The 23,750-nt window shown below is 35.6% G+C and overlaps 3 protein-coding genes and 1 long non-coding RNA gene across 8 annotated transcripts; 2 read left to right on the forward strand and 2 right to left on the reverse strand.

Annotated features, from left to right (window-relative positions):
• The first annotated feature begins 154 nt into the window (after window positions 1-154).
• Window positions 155-16,371, forward strand: LOC105147156 (protein DOP1 homolog). 5 transcript variants are annotated; one of them, XM_087416398.1, is made up of 26 exons: window positions 155-910; window positions 1,067-1,344; window positions 1,419-1,584; window positions 1,698-1,887; window positions 1,955-2,130; window positions 2,205-2,471; window positions 2,573-4,145; window positions 4,225-4,487; window positions 4,775-5,913; window positions 5,986-6,404; window positions 6,586-6,896; window positions 7,031-7,235; window positions 7,483-7,884; window positions 7,992-8,128; window positions 8,211-8,367; window positions 8,472-8,843; window positions 8,930-9,068; window positions 9,247-9,418; window positions 9,520-9,731; window positions 9,818-9,970; window positions 10,054-10,249; window positions 10,942-10,953; window positions 11,518-11,685; window positions 11,759-11,870; window positions 13,782-13,990; window positions 14,759-16,371. In XM_087416398.1, coding segments are annotated over exons 1-26 (7,485 nt in total). In that variant the 5' UTR covers window positions 155-854; the 3' UTR covers window positions 14,760-16,371. The 5 variants fall into 5 exon arrangements, with proteins under 5 accessions (XP_087272524.1, XP_087272522.1, XP_087272515.1 ...); XM_087416396.1 differs by having other exon boundaries at window positions 14,774-16,371; XM_087416389.1 differs by having other exon boundaries at window positions 156-574; window positions 682-910; window positions 13,782-16,371.
• Window positions 8,132-8,700, reverse strand: LOC147910542 (uncharacterized). The gene is made up of 2 exons (XR_015548434.1): window positions 8,561-8,700; window positions 8,132-8,385 (listed from the first exon to the last, which is right to left on the reverse strand). It is a non-coding gene; the product is annotated as an uncharacterized LOC147910542 (long non-coding RNA).
• LOC105147155 (uncharacterized) lies at window positions 11,925-13,451 on the reverse strand. The gene is made up of 2 exons (XM_011057983.2): window positions 13,172-13,451; window positions 11,925-12,490 (listed from the first exon to the last, which is right to left on the reverse strand). The coding sequence occupies exons 1-2, from the start codon at window positions 13,230-13,232 to the stop codon at window positions 11,976-11,978; spliced, it is 576 nt and encodes a 191-aa protein (XP_011056285.1). The 5' UTR covers window positions 13,233-13,451; the 3' UTR covers window positions 11,925-11,975.
• A 182-nt stretch (window positions 16,372-16,553) lies between the features above and the next one.
• LOC105147154 (uncharacterized) lies at window positions 16,554-23,638 on the forward strand. The gene is made up of 9 exons (XM_011057981.2): window positions 16,554-18,434; window positions 18,655-19,127; window positions 19,203-19,478; window positions 19,560-19,740; window positions 19,818-20,072; window positions 21,013-21,234; window positions 21,319-21,666; window positions 21,744-21,904; window positions 21,989-23,638. Exons 1-9 carry the CDS (start codon window positions 18,081-18,083, stop codon window positions 22,164-22,166), a joined length of 2,448 nt encoding a protein of 815 aa, XP_011056283.1. The 5' UTR covers window positions 16,554-18,080; the 3' UTR covers window positions 22,167-23,638.
• Window positions 23,639-23,750: the final 112 nt, after the last annotated feature.

Here is a 23,750-nt window from a genome sequence, read left to right on the forward strand (position 1 = left end):
ATTTCGAGTTTGTCAAAAAGATTCATTCCATCTACGAACGGATCAAGGCATATCTCAGACAAACGCATGATTCATGTCAATTCGATCGTCACGTGCACAACGTCAACATAAAGAGGTGAGTTGTTCGTCAGTGTTCGATTCCGTGGAAGATCAAGGAAGGGGAACCAGAATAATCTGATCGAAACTATTGGAAGCGCGCGTCGCGCTACACGCCACCACACGTAAGATCTCGCCGAAGACAGCTGGAGGACAGCTCAGGACAGCTGGGGGCTATTGATGGTCGGCCGTTACGTGTCCGAGATCGAGACGTAAGAAAATTCCTTGCGAGAAAATTGTGAGACGCGGGCCATCGAGCCCGGGTATGTCGACGGTGGATTGCCGCTGAATTCCAGTGGAAGGAGAGAGACGACAGGGAATTGACGGTCGCACAACGAGATAACCAAGTTGATAGCGAGCCGACGATAGGTTCGGCTCGTGTAAACACAATTTCGTAGACGCGATCATGAACGATTGCGGGCATTGCGGCTCAGTCGGGCTCTGCGGATGGTCGCTCGTCCGGTGAGAGAGCGAGAGGGTAAATTTCTGTTTCTCGGAGCGGGATAGGATAGTCGGGGCTCGCGCGGACGGGGACACGCGAGACGTGTACGGATTTCTGTGGTAACGCGAAGGATTGATTTCCAGGTACCACGGTACCCGCTTTATCTGAATACGATGTACCACACGATAAGACCTGCAGCTTAATTGGGATTTTCGTCGTGACTCATTTTGCTGTAAGATAGATCTAAAATCATGTAAAGTGTGGAAGAACATCATCGTCGCAGTATAGTTTGTTTAGTCGCGAAAAAAACGCAACAATGGGTTCCATCGCTCTGGAGGAGTACGAGTTGATGAAGGACTCCAAGTATCGGGTGTAAGTTGAAGCCAGATTAGCACATTTAGCATCACTAACACATACAACTTGATAAACATCACACAACGTTATAGTAATTTACATTTCATAGCTTGATATTTGTACATTGTCTCGTTAAGAAACTTGCTATAAGTTGTATTTATCGCTTTTTTATAGCTATGTATCTGCTGTCGACAAGGCCCTGAAGAGCTTTGAGTACACGAGCGAATGGGCAGATTTAATCTCTGCCTTAGGAAAGCTCAACAAGGTGTTATTGAGTCATATGAAGTTTCCTGTTATTCCAAGGAGAATCAAAATATCGAAGAGATTAGCCCAATGCATGCATCCAGCATTACCTTCTGGTGTTCACTTGAAAGCTTTAGAGACGTATGATATTATTTTTAAGTGTATGGGTACTAATAGGCTTAGTCATGAGCTGTTTATCTATAGCGCAGGTGAGTATACACGTTGAATGAGAGAAATAATTATAGACTACTTTGACACATTCTTTATATTTATCCTCATTTAGGACTATTTCCATTATTGGGCCATGCTGCTATGAATGTCAGACCATCATTGTTAACGGTATATGAAACACACTTTGTACCACTTGGCGAAAGATTGAGACCAGGATTAAGTGGTTTTTTAAGTGGCGTTCTCTTGGGCCTAGAAGATGGATCTGATCATTTTGACAGGTGCAATCTATGTTATTTTTGTAGCATTCCTTGTGTATATTCATAAATAATAATTCATAAATAGATATGTGCATAAGTAATATAGAAATTTATGGAGCATTATTTCGTATTAGAACTAATTCCTTACTGGAAAAAGTGTGTGAGGGTGTGGGTGCGGAACATTTTTATGCGTGTCTCTGGGACTGCTTGGCTTCAAATTCTGGCATTCGATTGCCTGCGATATCATTTGTGTTAGCACATTTCAATAAAAAACTGTCGATGGAGGAGCAAAAATATATTATGGGTACTAATATTAAAATTATGGTAAGAAAAATTTTAACGCTATAAATTTATCTTAAGATTTCGTTCTCTAACGTATCGATTTAAAAAGATTTCAGCCTTGTGTGCTGGAGTACAAGATACTTCGGTGTTAGTGCAAAGAAGTGCACTAGATTTTCTGTTGATAGGCTTTCCTATGCATAATAGTCAATTGACACATCCAGATATGATACTGTTAATAAAAGCTGCTTTAGTTACTATATTGCGAAGAGACATGAGCTTAAACAGGTAAAGGAAGCTGCAATGTATAACACTCTTCTTCATATCTTTATTTTATATATTTTTTTATCATGTAATTGTAGACGTTTGTTTGCTTGGCTGTTGGGCACTGAAGTAAGCACATCAATTTTAAAGAAGAAGAACCATACGATTGCAGACACTAAAGAAAGTGTAACATACTTTGATATGTATTCTAAGGAAATGCTAGTTGAAGCGATAAAATATCTACTTAAAGAAGTATGTGAAGAAAATTCGCAAGATCTGAAGCCATATAGGATACTTGTTTCGTTACTTGATAAGGTGGATATTGGACCAATAATTTTAGATGATATTCTGTTTGAAGTGTTTAGGTAAGATCGTCTGTGCTAATAATAAAAATAATTATAAAATAAAATCTGTTAAAATTGAAACCATTCATCAATGTATTTTTTAATAACCTTACTTATTTTAGGACATTTTATAATGCATGCAAACAATTCATGCCAAGTCACGCACCGAAAGCAAATGAAGTGGTAAAGTCTGCGAATCTGTTATTCTCAACTTTGGAACCATCTTACATTTGGATACATTGTGGGCATTTGTTTGAGAAAGCCTGTAATACTAGAGCAAAGATGCAAGTCGCGATCGAAGACGTTGTAAGACCAGTTGGTAGTGGAATGCCAAATCTCGTGGAAGTATGCGTGCTGACAGAATTTTTACTTGAAACTGTGTCGTTGGACGCATTTATAGACACGCCATCTGAACATCTTCCTGGCTTATTTTACGAAATAATCAGCAAACTTTTACATCACAGTAATATCCTGTCCCCAATAGAAATCTCAAAAAGTCTTAAATTGTGCGCCAAGATTTTATCGAAGGTGCAACCAACAATGATAACGACTCATGCGGATAAGTGTGAAATAGATGCCAAATTAGATACGTCTCTGAATAGTATTACAGTCCCTAGTGATAATTCTCTGACGGCAATCCCTTTAGAGAAGAGTCAGTCAGATAGTAAATTGAATAAGCCCGATACATCCAATATCTCCTTCACGGAGAAAAGCCCAAGTACAAGAAGAAGAGCCAATTCTGGCGGTGCCGCTAAAAGGAGTGAGAAGAAGTCGAAGAAAAAAGGAAGTAAAAGCACTTCCAAGTTAAACGACACGTACACTATACAGGCTGATGGCAGCAGCATATCCGTTGTAGTAAGTGAAGATACGAAACCTTTACCTAGAAATAAAAGTATGGACGATATTAAAGCAAACTGCGTCGAAATCGATGATATTTCTTCATCGATGATTCAATCTTCAGACAGTCGTCTGTCCATGTTAAAACATTTTAAGAATGTTACTCCAATGGGATCGACGGGATCCTTATGTAGGGGACCATCTCCAGCGTTTCAGGCACAGCATTCCATGTTAGAAAAGTGTCTCCGACAATACGAAATATTTTACGTTAAATTAATTAGCAACCGGATACTTAGCAAAGAGAGAACAGTGCAAGATATGTTTGATCATTTAGTGGTGTCTTCTCCGAGAAAGAGTTTCGAAGAGAGAATGCGTTATTTGGAATTTATGCTAAATTCGAGATTAAGCATAGATGATTCTGGATTCTTTAGTCAAGATTCATCCGTAACTGAAGATACTAAATGTTTGGATATTTTTCATCTATTTCTCGATATGACGACGCATTCAGAATGGATCGAAGCCATGAAAATAGCGTCCAGCTTGTTCGTCGAATTGTCCACATTTCCAAAATACTTTTTGCCTGGCGACGACGTACTCGTAGAAGAGGAACCGAAATTCGAGCACGTTCTTCCGGATTGGTTGAAAATTTTAATAGTCTGTTCTTGCTGGTTGCAGAAGCAACCCGCATTACAATTAACAAGCATTGCTACGTTATTGGACTTAGTTGCATTGTTAAAAGCACATAACGATGTCGAGACGCATCCAAAAAGTGGAGAGGGTGTGACGACGGTTGTTATCGTTCCCCTATTGAAGCAATGGCACATAACTTACTTGATGCAGTACACTAATGTATTTCAGGTAGGTTCTATAGTTCTATTTCTGCAATATTTGATTGAAAATACATGAAATATTAAACAAAATTATTTTTAATATAAAGGTACTAGCACATTCTTTGTGGCATCATTTGGGCGAACTTCCCGCCCATAAATTCAGGATGCGCTGCGTAGAACTTATGCACGAATTGCATCATGCTTTATACAATTCTTGTGATGCGGTTGAGAACTTAATAGGATCTGAACTTACCTCTGAAAATCCTGAGAAGAGGATTGAGGCCTTCGGTAGATTTGCTACTTTGTGGCATTTAGGACGAGAGATCGAAACGAATCCAAGATTGCGTGGCTGTCTTAGAACTTTTGACCAGTAAGTAAAACAGTTTTTATAATATCTGTCCAATTCTCTAATCTACACTGAAAATTCATAAAATTTGAATAAATATTTGTTTAATTTAAAAAAATTATATTTAATTTAAGTATTATTTTTTAAAATCGAATAAATATTTATTTACTGTAAGTAAATAATTATGTAAACAAATGGTCCATTGATATTATCTAAACAAATATTCATTCAAATTTCATAAATTCTTTTTTTAATGTATCCAGTTATAATTACAGTTTTTACAAGTTTTTGTCTTCTGTTATGTTGTATAGATCTTTGTTGAAAATGTTGGATAATCTTCAGCTTGCGAACAATTCGCCGTTAAAGCTGCAGGCCCAATCGTGGTTATTACATTCCTTAATGCGTGGCGACATATCACGCGTAATAGATCCTCTGCTGACAATACTATTAGATCCATCCACATGCCGTATGAGCGTTCTTCACGTGAGCATACAACACAGTAATACCGTCCTAACAAAGAATGATCCCGTGGAGGAGAAATCAGAGATTCAAGATGACACTGAGGGCGCCGCGAAAATTTACGCAATCAGTTCGGTCGATGGTAATGTAATATATCACGTGAGCGATAACGTGGATGAGGATAAAAAGTGGAAAAAGGGTAAAAAGAAGAAGCAGGCGATAAATCCTGTGAAGATAAAACGAATCTTTGCGGTGACAACGCTAGCGACTGGAGATAATTGCAATCACTATGTCACCGAAAGAAATCAATTTATGAAAGAACTTGAAGTACCGCCCAGTATATCCGGCAATAGGAAGATTTCCGTGTTCGTAAATCCTCTTTCGATCAATTGTAATGAAAATTCAAATGACTCCTTTACGGAGGATGATTCGCTGCCCAGTATGCGCAAGACGAATTTAACAACGGAGTTGCTGAAAAATGCCACTCGCTTTAAGAAAATTGATTTCGACAAAGGTTCTACTGCCAGTTTAGACGAAAGTCTTTTCGAATCGGCGAATTCCAGTCTGAAAGTGAAGGATAAGAGTAGCTACAAGAAACTAAACGACGATGTCGATTCGTCGTCGGATTCCATAACGAATAGCTTAGACTCGAGCAGTCCTGAAGTAACTAACAAACAGTCCAAACAAAAGAAAGAAACTCTTATAATGCCAGGCAGTTCCAGAGAAGTAGCGGGCACTATCATAAAGGGCAGATATTACAGCACAAACGAGTTCAATGCGAATTACGATCATGATATTGGCAGTTTCGAAGCGAGCGTAGAAGTACCTAGCTGGACGATGGATGACGACGATGGCGAATTGGACGTCAGCACCACTGCGGAAGAGTACTTTAGCAACTCCAGCAGCACCAGTATAGTCGAAGAAATTCTGAATGAAGTGCTCGATCGCGCGATGCAACTATGCGACATTGCCGAATCACCTAAAAACGCAAGTATCTTATTATTTAGCTTACCTATTGAAAACATCACGATAGTCTTTTAATATTTTTTTATCCTGCAGGAAGAGATTCCGCAACATAATGCAAAAACTAATCGAAATGTCGGCTTGGGTGTCCACAATCTTCACTCCCATATGTTGCTCTACTGTGGAGTATACGATTCAGCCAGGACTCTTTATGCTCTGCGTACCCTTAGGAACGAACTCTTGACGAACACGCGAATGTTCCTGTGTTGTGCAGCGACGACTGGTGTAGCGAATACAACAAAGAACACAGTGTTATTAAACTTGTTAGCAAGACATAGGAAAAGTGTTTTTGGCAGAAACTTTCATGGTGATATAGCTAATACGGAATTTATAGCAGCTTACAGAAGTAGTATGTATCTGGAAGTGTTGATAAGTGTATGCCTGTACTTCGCGAGAAGCTATTATCCAAATCTAGGGCAAATGAGACTTACGTATGAAGAGATCGCGGGTAATCGCCAAGTATGTGTTTAATTTTTAAAAAATGTCTATAAAAAAGCATTTTTTAAGAAGATACACAAATTAAGAAATTATAAGATTTTTAATTAAATATTTATTTTTGTATTATGAAACTTATTAACTTTTTTTTTGTTTTAATAGACATTGTTAATCTTGTTAATATTGACAATAATATTTTCTACAGGTACAACTTGCGAGTGCAGAATTACTAACGCTAATATTTTCTGAATTAATCCCGATCGTTCGCGATTCTGGGAAAGGCTTTAGTTGCTACATAGTTGATTTATTGACTAAATGTAAAGTACAAAAAGTTGCTCTACATTGTCTTGTGTCCAGTGTTATGAGTATGAAGAACGCTCACAAGGAAAACGAAGATGTTTCCACATTTACTGAAGAAATCGTATTATTTAATGATCCATTTATTGATAATGATGTTAACAAATGTAAATATAGAGCGAGTGATCATACGGAAGCTTTTCAAATACAATTGTTACGGTAATTATTCGATAAATTCAACAAAAATATTTTACTAATCCATGACTGATGAAACTAAACTCACATTAGCTTTATAATTACTTTCAGTTGTATTTGTATAATTTTTTGGTAAAATTAATTTATTATTTTTCAAGGTTATTGTTAGCATTAATTATGTTGGAGCATCAGTGCAGTAATCAAAAAGGAGAGGAAATTAATTCTACAACGTCCCCCATACTAAGTTCGCCGACGCGAGCATCAAATTTGATCGGGAATAGTTTGACATTGAAATATGTTTCTGGGGCAGCAATACCACAGCAACCAATGTTTCTTGCTAGTATTCTTAGCGCCTTGCAACTCGTATGTGTTATTTGTTTCAATATATTATATATTGTTAAATTAATTCTAAAATTTACATATTTCTTAGAGAGATAACCAATAACAAGATAATTAATTTATTTTATTAAATTATATAGAATATTTTTATTATAATATTTAAATTATAAAAATTGATTGTATAAATTATGAATTTATCTGATTAAGCGAAAAGTGATAATTAATTTCCAACGAGATAAATGATTTGTTGTAATGGATATAAATTTTGTAGGATCATATGAGGCATCTTCATCAACATTGGACAACCCTTGTTACATCCAGCCTGCCTTTTATGGGACCGTCTTTAACATCTGTTGTAACATCAGTCATTCATCAATTATGCAGTAATATTGAGCATCTGGCATCATATTATATTAACGAAGATGCGACATTGACATCAAAATTGCAAGATATAAGCACAGTGGAATGCTGTTTGCCTGCAGATTACACAGTGACACATTTGGAAGCTTTGACATATTTACTCCATTACTGTCTGTTGGATACTTCCCAGCAAATCGGATTCTCATTTAATCAACCATTAAGTGGTACTATACAAACGGGAATTCCCGGTGCTAATCCTGGGCAAATATTCAACAATCTTATACATGTCTTTATGCCCAGCCCACTTTCTCCGGTTAGTTGAACGAAATATATTATTTGATATTAGAGTCAATTATTATATAATATTAGTCAATATTTGATTTATTCAGTACATTATAGCAAAGTTTTTATTTGCTGTAGGATTTATTCACAGCTAAAGATAAAAGTGGCGCAAATGAGCTGCAACAACATGCCAGGAGAACAGCATTAAGTCATTTGCCAAGAATAATAGCATCGTTGTCTGCCTTATGGCAAGCGGTTTTGGCAACAAAAGACAAGTATATTTTATTTGTGTTCTTTAATCAAAAATATGTAGGAAATTTATATTATATAATGCATTCTTTTAATAATATTATACAGTGAACAAGCCAGTTGTGTGGTGGGTAGTCCGAGAATAGTCAAATATCAATTGTTGGAACTCCTGTCTCCAATCTCTTTCCATCATGGAGCCAACTTCTTGGCTGCAGTCGCAGTTGCCTGGCATGAAAGGCGCCAATCATCCGCCACATCGAAAAAGGTAAAGGACATCCTGTATCTAATTTAAAAAATAAATAATAAGATGAGGAACAACTAATAGCAGTTTTGGAAAAATTTTTTTTCTAATTGCTATTTGTTTTACAGATACTTCCAGAAGCGTGTCCTAACCAGCAAGTAATGGTTCACCTTGTTAGTGCGATTCGTGTTATGCCTATTGATACTTTGGTACATACCGTACATCAAGTAGTGAAAACGCCACCGCCGATACATGGTGTCAAGCAAGATTTCTCATTGGAAGTCTCAGTGCTCGAATTACTTTATGTGTATATGCAAAGTAATACGTCGCAATCGCTTATTGAGTCTTGGGCATCCTTGTTTAGTTTATTAAAGGATGGTCTATCGCTAACAGCACCTGCTCAATTTCTCTTACTGGCTATATTAAATGAATATGTACAAAAGTGTCCACCTATGCAAGAGAAGAAAGATATCAAAGATTTGCAAGACGTGTCTGCAAAGGTTATTATTTATTTATTGTATAATATATTTATGTATTGTATATAATAATTAACACAATTGCTGGATGTTTTTAATAAATATTTTAGTTGATCGAATCGTGTTCGCAAATAGCCGGTGCCTGTTTAGAGCAAACAACATGGCTAAGAAGGAATTTGGCCGTCCGCGAGGACGTTTTTGAAGTGGTCGAAGGTTCTTCGGAAGGTAAAGAAGGAAAAAATGGTGCTGGTGCGTAACATGAAATTTATTTTATAGATATATGTTAAGAATATTTAACGTAATTGCAAAATCTTTTTGTTATCGCGCTTTATCTTTATTTTTTTGCTTATGCAGTTGATAATTGCAAATTAGCTCTATATTTTTCCTCTGTATATTCATGATTATCATTGAAAGCTTTGTGTTACAGTAACACCCGGAACTCCACCTAACGCGGCATACAGTGTTCAAGCGCAAGCGGTATTAGCGGAAATACTTGCACCACTATTGGATGTCAGTTATGGCTCGCAAGAGAAGGAACGTGTGGTAACGCTCCTGACAAATCTCATGTATAATGTTACACCTTATCTCAAGAATCACACGTAAGTTAGCTGTGTTCAACTGTAAAAATTTTGTTTTTTCTCTAAGATTCACACGAGAAAGAATAACACTTGAACTTTGCTTACTTTATCTAATTTTACAGGATAAAAAATATCGCCTCATTCACCGCCTGTTCTCAACTACTGGCTTCTTTATCAGGATATCAGTACACAAGAAAGGCATGGCGCAAGGATGTTTTAGACTTGTTACTTGACTCGGCCTTTTTCCAAATGATACCGGCCTGTCTGCCATATTGGAGAACCATAATAGACAATCTGATGACGCACGACAACACTACCTTCAGAGATTTAATGAGTAACACACTTTTTTTTACTACATTTACGTAATGCGTGTATCGATTATAATTAAACATATTAACACATTACTGACCTGTTAAATAGATCGCGTTTCCATGGCTCAAGGCAGCGGGATCAGTATATTTTCTTCAAAGGAACAGGAATATGAGCAGAAAGCGCAGCTCTTGAAACGTTTGGCGTTCGTCATCCTTTGCAGTGAAATGGATCAATATCACAAATATATGCCGGAGATACAAGGTACACATATTTGCGAAATACATTTATAGATTATCTTATGTATATCTAATTGTTTTCATACACACTGATTATTTTATTTTTAGAACGTTTAGCAGACAGTTTACGTCTACCTCAAGTAATCCCGTCTATTCAGGCACAAGTGTTTCTCTGTTTTCGCGTACTGCTATTGAGAATGTCACCACAGCACGCAACGTCCTTATGGCCAGTTATAGTTAGCGAGCTTGTTCAAGTATTCCTTTATATTGAGCAGGAATTGAATACAGATAGTGAAGAGTTCAGGTACGTAAATTTATCTAATCTATGTGCTTATTTTGGACAAATTTGCTTGTGGGACGCTGTTGCTTCGTATGTGCATGTACGTTTACTTTATACGCGATTTACTTGAAGTATTAAAATTATGTTTTTAATCTTTCAAAAGTATTATATTTTTAATATATGCGTTATTTTATTACACATGAACAATCAGTATCGGCTTGCCATTTATTATTATTATTATTATTATTATTATTATTATTATTATATTATTGTTATTATTATTATTATTATTATATTCTGATCTCTCTCTAAGACTCGTTAACATCGCAAAAAATGCAAAATCTCTCTATGAAAATATATTATTAATAGTTATTAATATACACTATTAGCATGATTGGTATTCCACTACTTTTGAAATCAATAATCATCAATATTTTCAAAATTCTCGAAATGTGATTGCAACGAACAATGGAGTCTTATAATACATGGAATAGAAACGAGATAAAATTATGTGATATAAACTATCACTTTTCGTGATCTTATATATGTATAGATATTGAGGATATTAAATAGCAGAATATTTGTCTGTGTATGTCCCTCCCCCCTACTAACATGGATACTATCTAATATCGTACTGTTTTGACTTTGTTTCGGCATCTTCGCGATTTGATGGGATTTGTGGTGCCTCCATAACTTGAATGGTGTTGGGACGGCAGTCGTCACAGCAGGTAACTCAATGGTCCAATGCATATCCGACGTACATACCGCACGCGTATGCATACTGTTAATGTTGTAAGGAAACTCGAGTACAGTGATGTAAAAGATACTTTAGTTTTAATACTTGGAAATATAACGTTTAAAATAAATTCACAATGCGCACAAAAGTCATATTCATATCGTACTAAAATTATTTTTACATTACATAAACTATCAATTTTGAGTATGAATATGTATGATAAAATAAGTACTTCAAAAACAAATCAATACTCAAAAGATTAGATGCAAGTATTTGCTAAGAAAAAAGTACTTACATAGATACAAATATATAGATATATAGCTATAGATATAAATATATTTAAAAGAACCTGGGAGCATAAAAAGCCCTTTACATCACTGTGTCGAACATGAATGTCAAAGGGTATTACTAATAACAATCTTGTATCTTGTTGGTTGACCTCTACAGGGAAATTGCGTATTGTTCGTATCTTGTGGATATCAAATTCCGAAAAAATTTTTTGTCATCCGCTAGCAATATATTAAATGACATATTATTTATATTTCTTTGCACGCAGTTCGCACATCAAATTATTATCGGCTCTGGATTCGTCATGGGCTGTTAACGCCAGCAACGGACTGCAAGCACACGGACATCCTCACTGGTTGCAATTGCAGCTAGCTGCTGCCAAGCTGCTAGATCTCGCGTTGCTGTTGCCCGCGCACAGATTACCACAGTTTCAGATGTAAGTGGAAGGAGAAAAATTTTGAAGCTGCGTTTATTTCATTCTGAGATAATCTGTATTATCCCGTTTACAGGTATAAATGGGCGTTCGTCGGAGACGCAGCGGCAGGTTGTACAGACAATAACAACTTATCCTCGGACTTTGTGCCGCATATTACAAGAATAGCGAAATTGATGGACAGTAAGGTGAGTTACCGCAATTGATCTTGCTTTTGTGAGATGATAAATTATTCGGCGCAGTTGAGTAGCATAAGAATAGTTTAATGAATGTTAAGAATGAGAATATAAAATTTAGTAATTGTAATTGTAGTCTTCTGTCAAACATTCCTCGGGTAACAGGCATCTTTGTGCTTTTTCGTCAAAAACGTACTCTTCCTTGCATTCACATCCACTTCTGCACGGTGTGTAACAGTCCACTTCATCCGGCTTCGAACATGTGAATTGGCAAAGACAATGCGTCCAAACCGATTTGTCGTCGCACTCTTGAATCTTCCTTGAACGCATGTAATCAAATTCATCGTAATCATATCCGGGAATTCGGTGCTTGGTGTATCTATAAACTTTCTCAGACAGTTTGTACCAGTTAAATTGCTTATCGAAGGGACTCTTCCCAAAAGAATCAATACTGTTTCTAAAAACAGCGTAATTTGAACTAGGATACGTGCCGTCTTGATTCTCTGTGTCGTCGAAATCGTTTGCAACGTAAAAATCATCTTGCACGATACTGTTGTATTCTTTATTGAAATTTTTCGAGCGATCCGTTGATAAATCTTCATAGAAATCAAAATCGTAGTCGCCCATGTACTCTGTGATAATTACAATAATTAAGTTATCGCAATAGTTATTAATTGAATACGCACATTAGTAAAATATAAATAAAAATAATTTTCTTTTATTTACTTAATTAAATAAATATTAAAAAATGAATAGATTATTATGCGATGTTTGATGAATCACGTTTCTTGTTTAATACTTTTTATTTGCCTAATGTTTAAAAAACTTAGTTTAAAATAAGAATAAAGAAAAATTAAATAATTTTCTCGTTTAAGAGGAGATGGAATTGATTAAATTAACTTCGTAATAAAGGCTGTTCTATCTGCAGCTATCTCTTCATTAATATATATTTGCTCTCATAATTAATGTCAATTAACTTACATTAAATTCATATTCAATTGTATCAAGAGCATTCAGAATATGATTACCATAAACAAAAAAAATGAATAGATGAATTATGCTTCACTAACACTTTTTTAAATTTCTTTTTCATCTTTTTTTTTTATCAATTCTAAAAATTGATTTTTCTTTCATAAAATTGTCAAGGTACAATTTAATTTTTAAATTATAAATTTATCCCGTATAAAAAGAAAGTAATAGAATATGCTAGAAGAGAATTGAAAGAAAGCATCATTATATAAGCCTATGTTTTTCTTTTAAAAGAGAGAAATGTGAAGGAATCTTTTAAATGATCATATTGCTTTGATACTCACGTGCAGTAACAACTATTACAGTGCACAAAATGTAATAAGATAAGATTTTCAGCCAGGCCATCGCTGTGATTGTTTCTGTATAGACGGTCAACAAACTTGATGTACACTCTTAGGATTAAACTGTATAAGTAGTCTCAATTATTACTGTGACTCTGCTCTTATATCGGTTCCACTTAAAGACATTACTGTTATTACGTTACGGAAAAATTCTTGATTCATTCCTTTGTTACTGGTAGTATATCATTAGTTAATCATTTTTTTCCGAAAAATAAAAATTTCTATTAAATAATAATTATCCAAATCTCGCATTTGCTATAACTGATATATGTATCACGAGATTCAAAATTACAAGAACTTAGTGTACAAACGCTGTCAGCAATACTGAAATACTTATTTTATTTTAGAACGTGAGAAACCAAAAGCATATATATATATATATATACACATTCATTTTTGCAACTAAGCCAATGTGCGTCTCGAGTGTTGTGCAATATTTAGCGTTATTTAGACGTAATTTTTTCATTTCTTTACGTATTGTTTCATATTGTTCTCTTATCATGTATTAAATAGGAATTTTCCTTTTTTATTTTAAAATTGGCTCTTTTTACAGTTCAAGCCAGAAGGTCCACCGCCCAAAAGAAATCCGGGAGAGCTTCTACTAACGTCGAATAACATTCGCTCTTTGCAAGATTTGCATCATTTCTTCTCGAGCCTTAGTCGCGCTACATGCGACACATACGTGCCGATAAATAACACGCAACTGGAGACTGTAATCGAGCAAGACTTCCTTGAGAAAATGCCAGCTGTGCCAGCGAGATAGTAAGGATGCTAGTGAAACTATATAAATAATATTCGTTCACATCAGAAAGAGATATGTCGTTAAGACATGCGCTTTATCCTTTGATATAAAAAATATATACAAGATATTATGAAGATAATCAGCGCACCTAAGTCTATACATAAATATTACATCGTATAAATGTGGCACAATTATAATACAAGCATTTTCAAGAAATGCGTCAACTACTCGCAAAATGCAAAAATGCTGTTTTCTGCCATTAAATGTTTCGAAGCATTCGCTTAACAAATAAAAAAAAAGAAAGAAAAAATATATTTATTCCATGTCAATAAAAGTACGATAAATTTGAAAAAAAAACGAATATTTAGAAAAATTTTAATTACACAAAATAAAAGGATCAATATATCGAAATATGAATTATATGAATTCCTTTGTAGACAAATCGATCGTGAACGAAATGGAAAATTTCTTTTATGAATTGAGAATCAGGAGTGAATCTGGAACAGCGTAAAATAATTCGTTGATTTTTGTTACTAGTTTTTTTATTGGTTAAGCTTTCGACTTGTCTCCTCATTCGGTTGTGAATAGTTATCTGCGTGTATAATGTGGCAAGCTAAACTCGCTCGTTGGCTTGCTGTTGTAAAATTGTAAAGAGTGTGTACAGTGTAACATAATATTTATACAGAACATAAAAAAAAGTCTTCCTATTTTCTGACACACACACCTGTCATAATTTCCATTTCTCTTTCTTTAACTCCATATGTATAATTTAAAGTAACAAATCGTAGAAAATTTTTTCACAGATCTGAACAGCATATGTCACGCTGAAATACAGGCAGTGAAAGACGAGTAACCGGAGATAAAAATTCAAGTAAGGCTTCGCTCGAAGTGCGCGAATCGTTGAATGTGAAAGTTCATAAGATTTCACGATGTAAAATCCCAGCTAAGTGAAGTGAAGATACGTTGAGCTTTTGTGCGTTTTAGATCCAACCAAAACGGGTACATCATAAAATTTTATGAATTTTTATCTTAATTTTATCTAACATAAAATTATTATTTCAAACTCTTCTTATTTTAACAAATAGACTTTCTACTAACTGATAAAGTAATATTACATAATACATGATATATACGTCACATAAAAGACGCGTGCTTGAAATAACACGTTATATTTTTATGAGAAATTAGTTTAATATATATATTGAAGAAAAAAATCTAATGCTAAGAATGTCTATTTAATCCATTGTATCCGTACAAGCTTCTGTATACAGCTAAAAATAAATAAGAACTTAAAGATAATATTGGGATATATAATTAAAAATGTACGACATCTATTTTGCTCAATAAAAATTTTGAAATTGTTCCAGACGTCTCAAGACGCATTATTGTTACGATCTTATACATTGCTAAAGATCTCTCCTTTTAACTAAAATAATTTTTTTAAAGTCAGAGTAGTTCTTTCCTTAACAATTGTTTTTGTTAGTAAATAAATCAATGAACGGAAATTACGTTGGTAGATATTCTTTGTCAATAATAAGCGTATCAATAAGTGCTTAGTGATGTAAAATTTATATCATAAATAATTATATTTGTATATTACATATAATATACACACACACGCACACACACACACACACACACACACACACACATATATATATATTCATATCTTTACATAATATTATTATAAATTTATATTATAAATTCCATGTACACGCGACTCGTATGTATCTGATATAAAGCAAAAAAATCGGCTTACACAGCGGATTTATTTTTTTATATGCAAGCGCGTATTTTGGAAAGCATGCAAGTCGCATATACAATATGCAGTAACGTCAAATTATTAGATACACTAGCTCGATAAATCGATTAATTTCGTCGTATTTTGCGTTGCTATTATTACAGCGAAAATAATTAATTTCTTAAAGGATAACTTATTTTAAGGCAATATTACTGAAGTTACTACTTGGCGCTAAACCGCTGAGATAATATAACAATTTCATTTTACTTTAGCAAGGACTTGTGCAAGAATTGTTGTTTATTGAACAAAAGAATATAATTATACTCTAGTTATGTATATTTATATACTATATTATATATGTTAGTTATATAAACAATTAGTGGTATGGTTTAGTAAATTTATTTCTTCAATTTTTCTACGAATTAATTTCTTTTTTTATATGATATTTGCGCGGTTTGTAAGTGTCAGGTTTAACTATGAAAATATCTAACAGAAATGATGAAATATCAGAGAAGTATTATGTACCTTCGTCGAAGTTATGTCGTTTTGTACAACAAATATTCGACAGATACTGTAAATCACTGCAATTTTAAGCAGTGCATTCGCTTTTATTATTAGTCCGTTATGTTGAAAGAAATAAAGTTCACATTAAAAAAAAAAGTTCGATCAATCAATAGTGCAATAAATTTTATTAAAAATAGAGAAGATTATAAAAGATAACAGCCCAGCAAACGAGAATGGATTGAAATGAATTGAAATGGATTCAGATTTTCAGAAATATTGATTCTATTGAACTAATTTTAATCCTGAATGCATTTTTATTCATTTATAGGAATTGCATGGAGCATATCTCTATGCTTTTCAATCTAAAAATAATATTAGCTTTTTCTGTGAATAGTGTTCAATTCAAAATTTTGAATAGGGAATGCAGTTTTTCAATCCAATTAAATCCAAAAAAAGTATTCGCTATTTAAAATAAACGCATTCGGATAGAAAAAAATTTCAATCCATTTTAATCCATTCTCATTTTCTGGGAGTGTAAAAGTATATAGTATCCTTTTCTATCCTTTGAAGCCCTAATCATGATTTCGAATTTTAACAACTGCTTTTAAAATCTCACCATACTGAAGTCTATTCCTTTTAGCTGAACTCTTTTGTACTATTTATCTTTCCTTTTTTTTTTCTCCAACATGTGAAGAAAAAGGATGAACCATGTAAGAAGTTCAGCTTCAGAAAAGAATAGACTTTAATAAAAAAATCGAAGCTAAAAGATCTTTAAATTTCCCAGACAAATTCCATACACTGGGATGCATTCAAAGTCTCATCCAAGTGCTCCTCAGGTATCACTTTATCCTTGTTCAATTCACACTCGATGAACAACAAGGATAAAGTGATGCCTGAATGGCACTTGGATAGGAATCTGAACACAGCCCTGAGAAAATTTTAATGACGAAACGAAATCTTAAGAGTCTGTGAGGAAGGTAAATAAATACGAATCCGGAAGTGTCACAATTCCGGAAGAAGACAGATGAAGGTCGCATTCTTGGGTTACAGAGGCTAATTCGAGGAAATCGTACGAGGATTTTGCCTCGTCTCGATCATCACGGTTGACGTCACGAGCCCAAAACGGCCGTTGTAAGATCGAAGCGTCCCATTTAGCCGAGTCTGGCTGTGCTTTCTCACTCACTCCTCCCAGCTCCGCCGCGTGGTCCTGCGTCCTGCCAGGCCAGGCAAGACCAGGCCTCGCTCCGCGCGGCTCTATTCTTCGATTCGACTGATTCGAGTAGATTCGGAGTAATTGAAGCCTAAGCGGTGACGAGAGAAGAAAGAGAGAGAAAGAAGAATAAGGAGGGAAACGGGTGGAAGTAGCGGAGAAGATTTGAGAAGAGTTGCTGAAGAGTTGTAGAGTTGGCGACTTGGCCTCCGCATGGCGCATGGCGAGCACTGATGCAAACGGCCTCGAGAGCGCTACAACGACTTTGCAGTTTGCAGAACTTTGCCTACCTCTGGGGCGGAATGTCCGAGGGATATCGGTGAACGGCGAGCAAACGGGGAACCGGTTCGCAACTTCGTGCGTTCATCGAAGACTGAGAGTTCTCTGCGCGCGAAGTGAAGAGGAAAGTGAAAGCGAAGTTGATTCCTCCGGAACAGGTGCGCGTTTCCTCGTATCTTCCCCGAATTCCCAGTATTATCGAATCATCCGCGCGAACGTCGGCACTGTCGGCAGGGTATGCCTGCGCCAACGCGTCCCGACCGTGCCAGCGTCGCGCATGGTGCGGTTCGTCGGCTAACCTAATTCGCGGATCACAGTATCTTGGGTCTTGACTACGGGCAAGCGAGACAGGTCGAGAACGCATTTCCTTCCCACGATGGACGCGAATCTCTATCCAGCGATGGCCGCAGACAGGGTCATGTGGGACAAGGTCTGTCGGCTATGCTCGGAGGAGAGGAACGAGATGCTGCCGATCTTTGGCGACGAAGGTCTGCAACGTAGGGTGGTGCAGAAGCTGCGTGCTTGCCTGCCTGTACTTGTGTACAAGAGCGATCCATTGCCGAAGCAGATCTGTCAGTTTTGTGCAGCTAGACTGGACGATGTGTATCAGTTCAGAGAGTTTTGCATAAATGTTTACAGGAGTATGCATGCTATGTTGCTCAAATGCGAACAGATGGAGTCTGCTCAGATATTTCTCGACGCGATGATGAACTCGTCGGATCCGTGTCAGGTTTGTTGAATAAATAATCTATCTTAAGAAACGTAATCGCAAATTTCTTATCAATGACTTCTTCTTTTAGAAGATACAATTAACGAATGTCGTTCCATCCTTGGCATTCGATGAATAATAAAGATAGAATGATACTTGTCGATTATGTCTCTTAAAAGAATAGCAATATAGTAAATATAAAGAGAATTGCTTTCTAATCGTTGCCATTTCCAAATGCCAGGTTCAACTCTGCAAGGAAAAGTCTAGAGCTCCACCGCCGTTGGTTCCTTTATCAATCGTCATGCCCTTTGATGACCCAACGACGCCGATTAATCAAGTCAATCAGGATCATTTTCAGAATACCTGCATGGAAACTTTGTCTGAATTACCTTGCGAAGTAGAGATCAAAGAGATGAATACAGATCCAATTTTCAATGCCGAAACCGCCACTTGTGAACCGCTAAATAAGAAGCGTAAATTATCAAACATATTTGATATGGATATACAGACAAAAGTGGAATCTGTTCTTATAGCTGATATAGAAGGAGCAAAAGCTCCTAAATCGAACTGTCAAACCAAGAAAGAAGAAAAACGAACCAGTATTCTGGAACAAGTGTTGACTGGTAATTTGACAATGAATAATCACCAGAAACTACAACCCGGAACGAAGTTAACTTCCGAATGGTGGTGTGCACCCTGCAATAGTTATTACAAGTGAGTACTCGCCGCATATTCCCGCAACATTTTCGAGATCTGTGTATTCATTTGACAAAAATTTGTAATTTCCAGAACAAAGGACAGTTTAATGACGCATATGCAATTACACTGCCCGCGTGTATATACTTGTAGAAAGTGCTCCGAATCCTTCGAATCTGTCGAAATCTTAGCCAAACACGAAGCTAATAGCCATTTGAAAGTCAAGATGGATTTCACGGAAAACTTAAACGACTGTGATCAGTGTGACCGGCAGTTCGTAAGATGGGAAATGCTGAAGCAACACAGACTGCGCGATCATTTAGCTGAATTGACTGATGGAAGCAATACACGGTGTTCATTATGCAATAGGTAATTTGCGACATCAAGAAACATATTCGTCTTGTAAATTGTTTTTTTCTAAATTTTTTTAACATATATGTTTGTTTTTAGATTCTTCCCTACAGTAGAATCTTATCAAAAACATGTTCAGTTGCATCAAACAAACTCGGCGATGTCTCAGAAGTTACCATCTTCAGAATTTATGGTTACAAAGATACCAGAACGAATTAGAGAAATTAAACGAGATGAACAGTGCTGTGAAAGATCTCTCAAGTGTCCCACTTGCGGGAAGGTATGAAGTCGCATTTACGTTTTTATGTGGAAATTCTTCGCATCCTCTATTGATTGTTGTATTGTCTATTATTGCAGATTTGTACCCAGCAGAGCGCATTATCGAATCACATGCGCACTCATGAACCGAAGAAGCATAAATGCGACATTTGCGGCCGGTCATTCGGACTTTTCATACGCTTAGCTGGGCATAGAATAGCCGAACATAATGAACAACCAATGATGTCACCAGTCTTATCAGCAGTCGAGCAAGAGGAAGCCTTAAATGCTGAGAGGGAAGCAAGGGAAGCGAGGGAAGCTAAATCTCGCAGTATCAAGAAATCTTATTCCGAGGTTTGAAATCTTTTCCTCTGATTATGAATTATCGTTTACTTGGTTCACAACAAAGTGATTTGGATTCGTATTTATCATCTTGGAAATATTTGTATTTATTTCTGCATACTTGTTGTCACAGTGAAATAATATTTTTCCATTTAAATGCCTTTTACAATATAGTTACAATAAAGTTATATATTTAATATTATTCCCTAATTTTATAAAATCCTACAAATACATACATATCTACATACATAACAAACAAAACATAATACAGGGTGGGCCATCTATTGGTACGTTTTTAAAAATGCGATCAAATGAGCATACATTGATATTTTTTATTAATTTTTTTTTTGTTGTGAAGCTAAAAGTATCCGCGTCAAGAATGAAAAACGATTTCGTTCATGTGGCTCCCTCTACTGGCCTTACAGTATGCCATTCGGTCACCCCAATTATTAATGACATTTTGGACTACCTCGGCGCCAATTTCACTCAAAACAGTCGTAATATAATGTCATCCACTAACATCCCTTTCTCACGAACTTTCCTCACCAATTTGCGTATAGCTCCTTCGGTGGGTGCTCTATCACGACCCATATTTCTTTTCAAAATTCGTACAGTTTCGGCGACACAGCACTGACTTTGAAAATAAGTTTTTAAAATTTCAAAACGCTCTTCAAGAGAAAACATGTTGTTTCGTGCCGCGGACGGTATGACTAATAAACTGTCAAAATTTCGGGTCTGTAGCTCGTTCGGTGTTGCCATACGACGAAATTCAAAAACGTACCAATAGATGGCCCACCCTGTATTAATTATATAATATTAATTATAAATGCAAATGAAATGTAGGATTGCAAAATAGCAAAGCGCTGCTTCGACAGGAAAAATATACGAACTGAACATTGAATCAGAATATTTCTCTTTAATTCCTGATTTAAATTATCCTTTTTATTCATAGATAATGGAGAAGAACGATATCCCAGTAGATAACGAATCTGTAACGAAACGCATTTCTGGTGGAAATAAAAACGTGGCGAGATGCGGCATTTGTTCACAATGGTTCAGCGATCACACGACAATGTTAACGCATCTTCAGACACACTCAGAGTCTCATAAGAGTTACACGTGTAACATATGTAAAAAATCATTTAAGGAACAATCGCAGTTATTGAAGCACGAGGTAAATTTTCCGGCAATATTGTTGTTACATATCGTTATCCGTTCATTGCATTTCTTTAAACACGGATTATCTCTTGATTAATAGGCTAGTCATAAACGTCAAACGCTCGATAATGCCTCACTGTACACATCCGCTGTTTACAACAAATCATTAGTGGATAAGGCGCAGCAAAAAACACATACAGTGGCTAAAACCTATCACTGTGCAAAGTGTAATAAAATCTTTTTCAAAGAAGTATCGCTGCTCGCTCATATATGCAGGGATACAGCACAACTTGAAAAGAAAATCGCTGAAAAGAAGTCTCGGCTAAAAACGTCGCTTCATGTTGGCAATAAGACACACAAGTGCTCCAAATGTGACGCGACTTTCGCAAGCTCGCAGTCACGAAACGCTCACATGAAAATGCACGCCGAGTACATGCGCGGCAGTACAGTACGTAACAAATGATATATCGCACGACTTCAACTACATGTCCAGTGACTATATTGTGTGACTACATTACGTTCTAGACGCAGACACACGAAATTAAAGTCGAAGCAGACGACGAACCGATGCCAAAATTGCGTCCGGAAACCCTGGAATATATATCTCCTATCGAGCCAAAGGTTGAAATTAACGAGCAGGGTACACCTCCGCCTCTTAAACGGACTCTCATTAAAACTAGTAACGGGTAACATGATATATTTTGAGCTTTGAAAAATTTTCTGTCTTATTTTGGAAAGTCTAATTCTCTATGCGGCGCATTTATTTTTAGGTATCGATGCGGTGTATGCCAATCACCGTTCGTGTTGAGGGAATTAGCCGTGGCGCATTTGAGATCTGCACATCCCGTGATGCCATATCAGTGCCCATATTGTAAGAAACGCTTCACGACGCAGTACACATTTGCCCATCATATTAAGACAGAGCATCCCGACGAACCCGAGAAATGAAGATTCGGATCACATTAGATAAAATGGACAGATCTAGATTATATCACAGCATGTGCCTCGTATTACGTGTGAAAGAGAGAAAAAAAGAGGATTGTGTTTATAGATTGTATACGAAATGTGCGTACATATGTATATACTCCACACTGTATATTGTGTCGATTTTTCTGACTGTTAATTAGCCTTGAAAACTTTTCTACTACATAATTGCGGACGTACATACAACGTTGAAGTGTTTGTTACACGAGGCTATTGATATTAGTACTTACACTGAACGTGCCTGTACAAGTGCTTTGTTTTATAATAATTATATGAACAATCGACAGATCTTATTCATAATTCGAGAAAAAGCAGTCTCAGAATAACGATAAAACGGATCTCGAGGATCAAAACATTCGGTCATGTAAATTTTAGTGGCGACAATAGAAATTTGCGCAATTTGTACCATATGATTTATATTTTAGATTTAATTATGTACATTTTTCTCACGTGAGCCGTTATAATTTAATTAAATATAGTTACAGTAAATATATCAGGAACCTTGAAAATCTTGATTATTCTAGATCACGATCGTTCTAGAAACGTTCTCTGGATTCGATCTTTGCAAATGATTCGATTTTGCAGTATCATTGGTATTATCTTGCGTTTTTAATGATAGCTTCTCGATATCGTTAATGGCCTGATATCATAGAATGATATCGAGGATTCTAGGATGTTTAATTCACGTTAAGATACATTCCTTTTTAAGCAACGTGCATCCTATTTTGTGTCACGGTTCCATCGTTGTGATTGCCTTGCGATCAACGCCAAAGTCTCTCTTCGAGAATACCCAAGACCGTCGTTGTCATGAATGAAGAATCTGGCGTTTCTGACCGACAGTAATGCCGCGTAATTTAAGTGCATACAATCTTTATAAGTTTATTTTATATATATACCTGATTTATATACAATAAACTATTGAAACTGAAAATATTATAAATCGAGCCCGGAAATATTCTTATGTAATGATTCTGCATCATATTCAAACATATTGGCATTACTATGGCTAGAGCGAATTTACTGATACTTTGAGAATGCCTAATTTTATTAAATTTCATCTTACTCTTCTGTAAATTAATTTAGATTGTTTTGCTTTTCATGAAGATATTGCTAGTGAGATTGAGTTAAAATGAATTAGACATTTTTCATAGCTGTATTATAGCAAATGAAATATATATGTGTATGAATACATATATATATATATATATATATATATATATATATATATATATATACTTGATCAATTAAAATAATTTAAAAATAATTAGAAGAAGCACATTGTGTAAAAAAAATCATACATTCCATTTAAAAAAGTAGAGGTGACCTTGAAGTCTCAAAACAAATTTGATCTTATATTTTTTCGTATCATCAAAAATAACGAAGATATTTTAAATAAACAAGTAGAGAAAACATCCTGCGTGTGTGTGTGTGTGTGTGTGTGTGTGTATAAAACAAAAATTAATATATTAGATAATCATACGTTATACTACTGCAATAATTCTAAAATAATTATTTGAATGATCTTTTTTGAAAAAGCAATTCGACAAT

This window comes from Acromyrmex echinatior, chromosome 2 (genome assembly GCF_024713525.1).
Source record: "Acromyrmex echinatior isolate Ae372 chromosome 2, ASM2471352v2, whole genome shotgun sequence".
Lineage (NCBI taxonomy): Eukaryota > Metazoa > Arthropoda > Insecta > Hymenoptera > Formicidae > Acromyrmex > Acromyrmex echinatior.

Coding starts and splice junctions, on each gene's coding strand:
- LOC105147154 (XM_011057981.2), top strand. CDS start 18,081: ATGGACGCGAATCTCTATCCAGCGATGGCCGCAGACAGGGTCATGTGG. Junction 19,741..19,817: donor AGTGTCCCACTTGCGGGAAG/GTATGAAGTCGC, acceptor CTATTATTGCAG/ATTTGTACCCAGCAGAGCGC. Junction 21,235..21,318: donor CGCAGTTATTGAAGCACGAG/GTAAATTTTCCG, acceptor CTTGATTAATAG/GCTAGTCATAAACGTCAAAC.
- LOC105147156 (XM_087416398.1), top strand. CDS start 855: ATGGGTTCCATCGCTCTGGAGGAGTACGAGTTGATGAAGGACTCCAAG. Junction 911..1,066: donor AAGGACTCCAAGTATCGGGT/GTAAGTTGAAGC, acceptor GCTTTTTTATAG/CTATGTATCTGCTGTCGACA. Junction 6,897..7,030: donor TTTCAAATACAATTGTTACG/GTAATTATTCGA, acceptor TTATTTTTCAAG/GTTATTGTTAGCATTAATTA.
- LOC105147155 (XM_011057983.2), bottom strand. CDS start 13,232: ATGGCCTGGCTGAAAATCTTATCTTATTACATTTTGTGCACTGTAATA. Junction 12,491..13,171: donor TGTAATAGTTGTTACTGCAC/GTGAGTATCAAA, acceptor TAATTATCACAG/AGTACATGGGCGACTACGAT.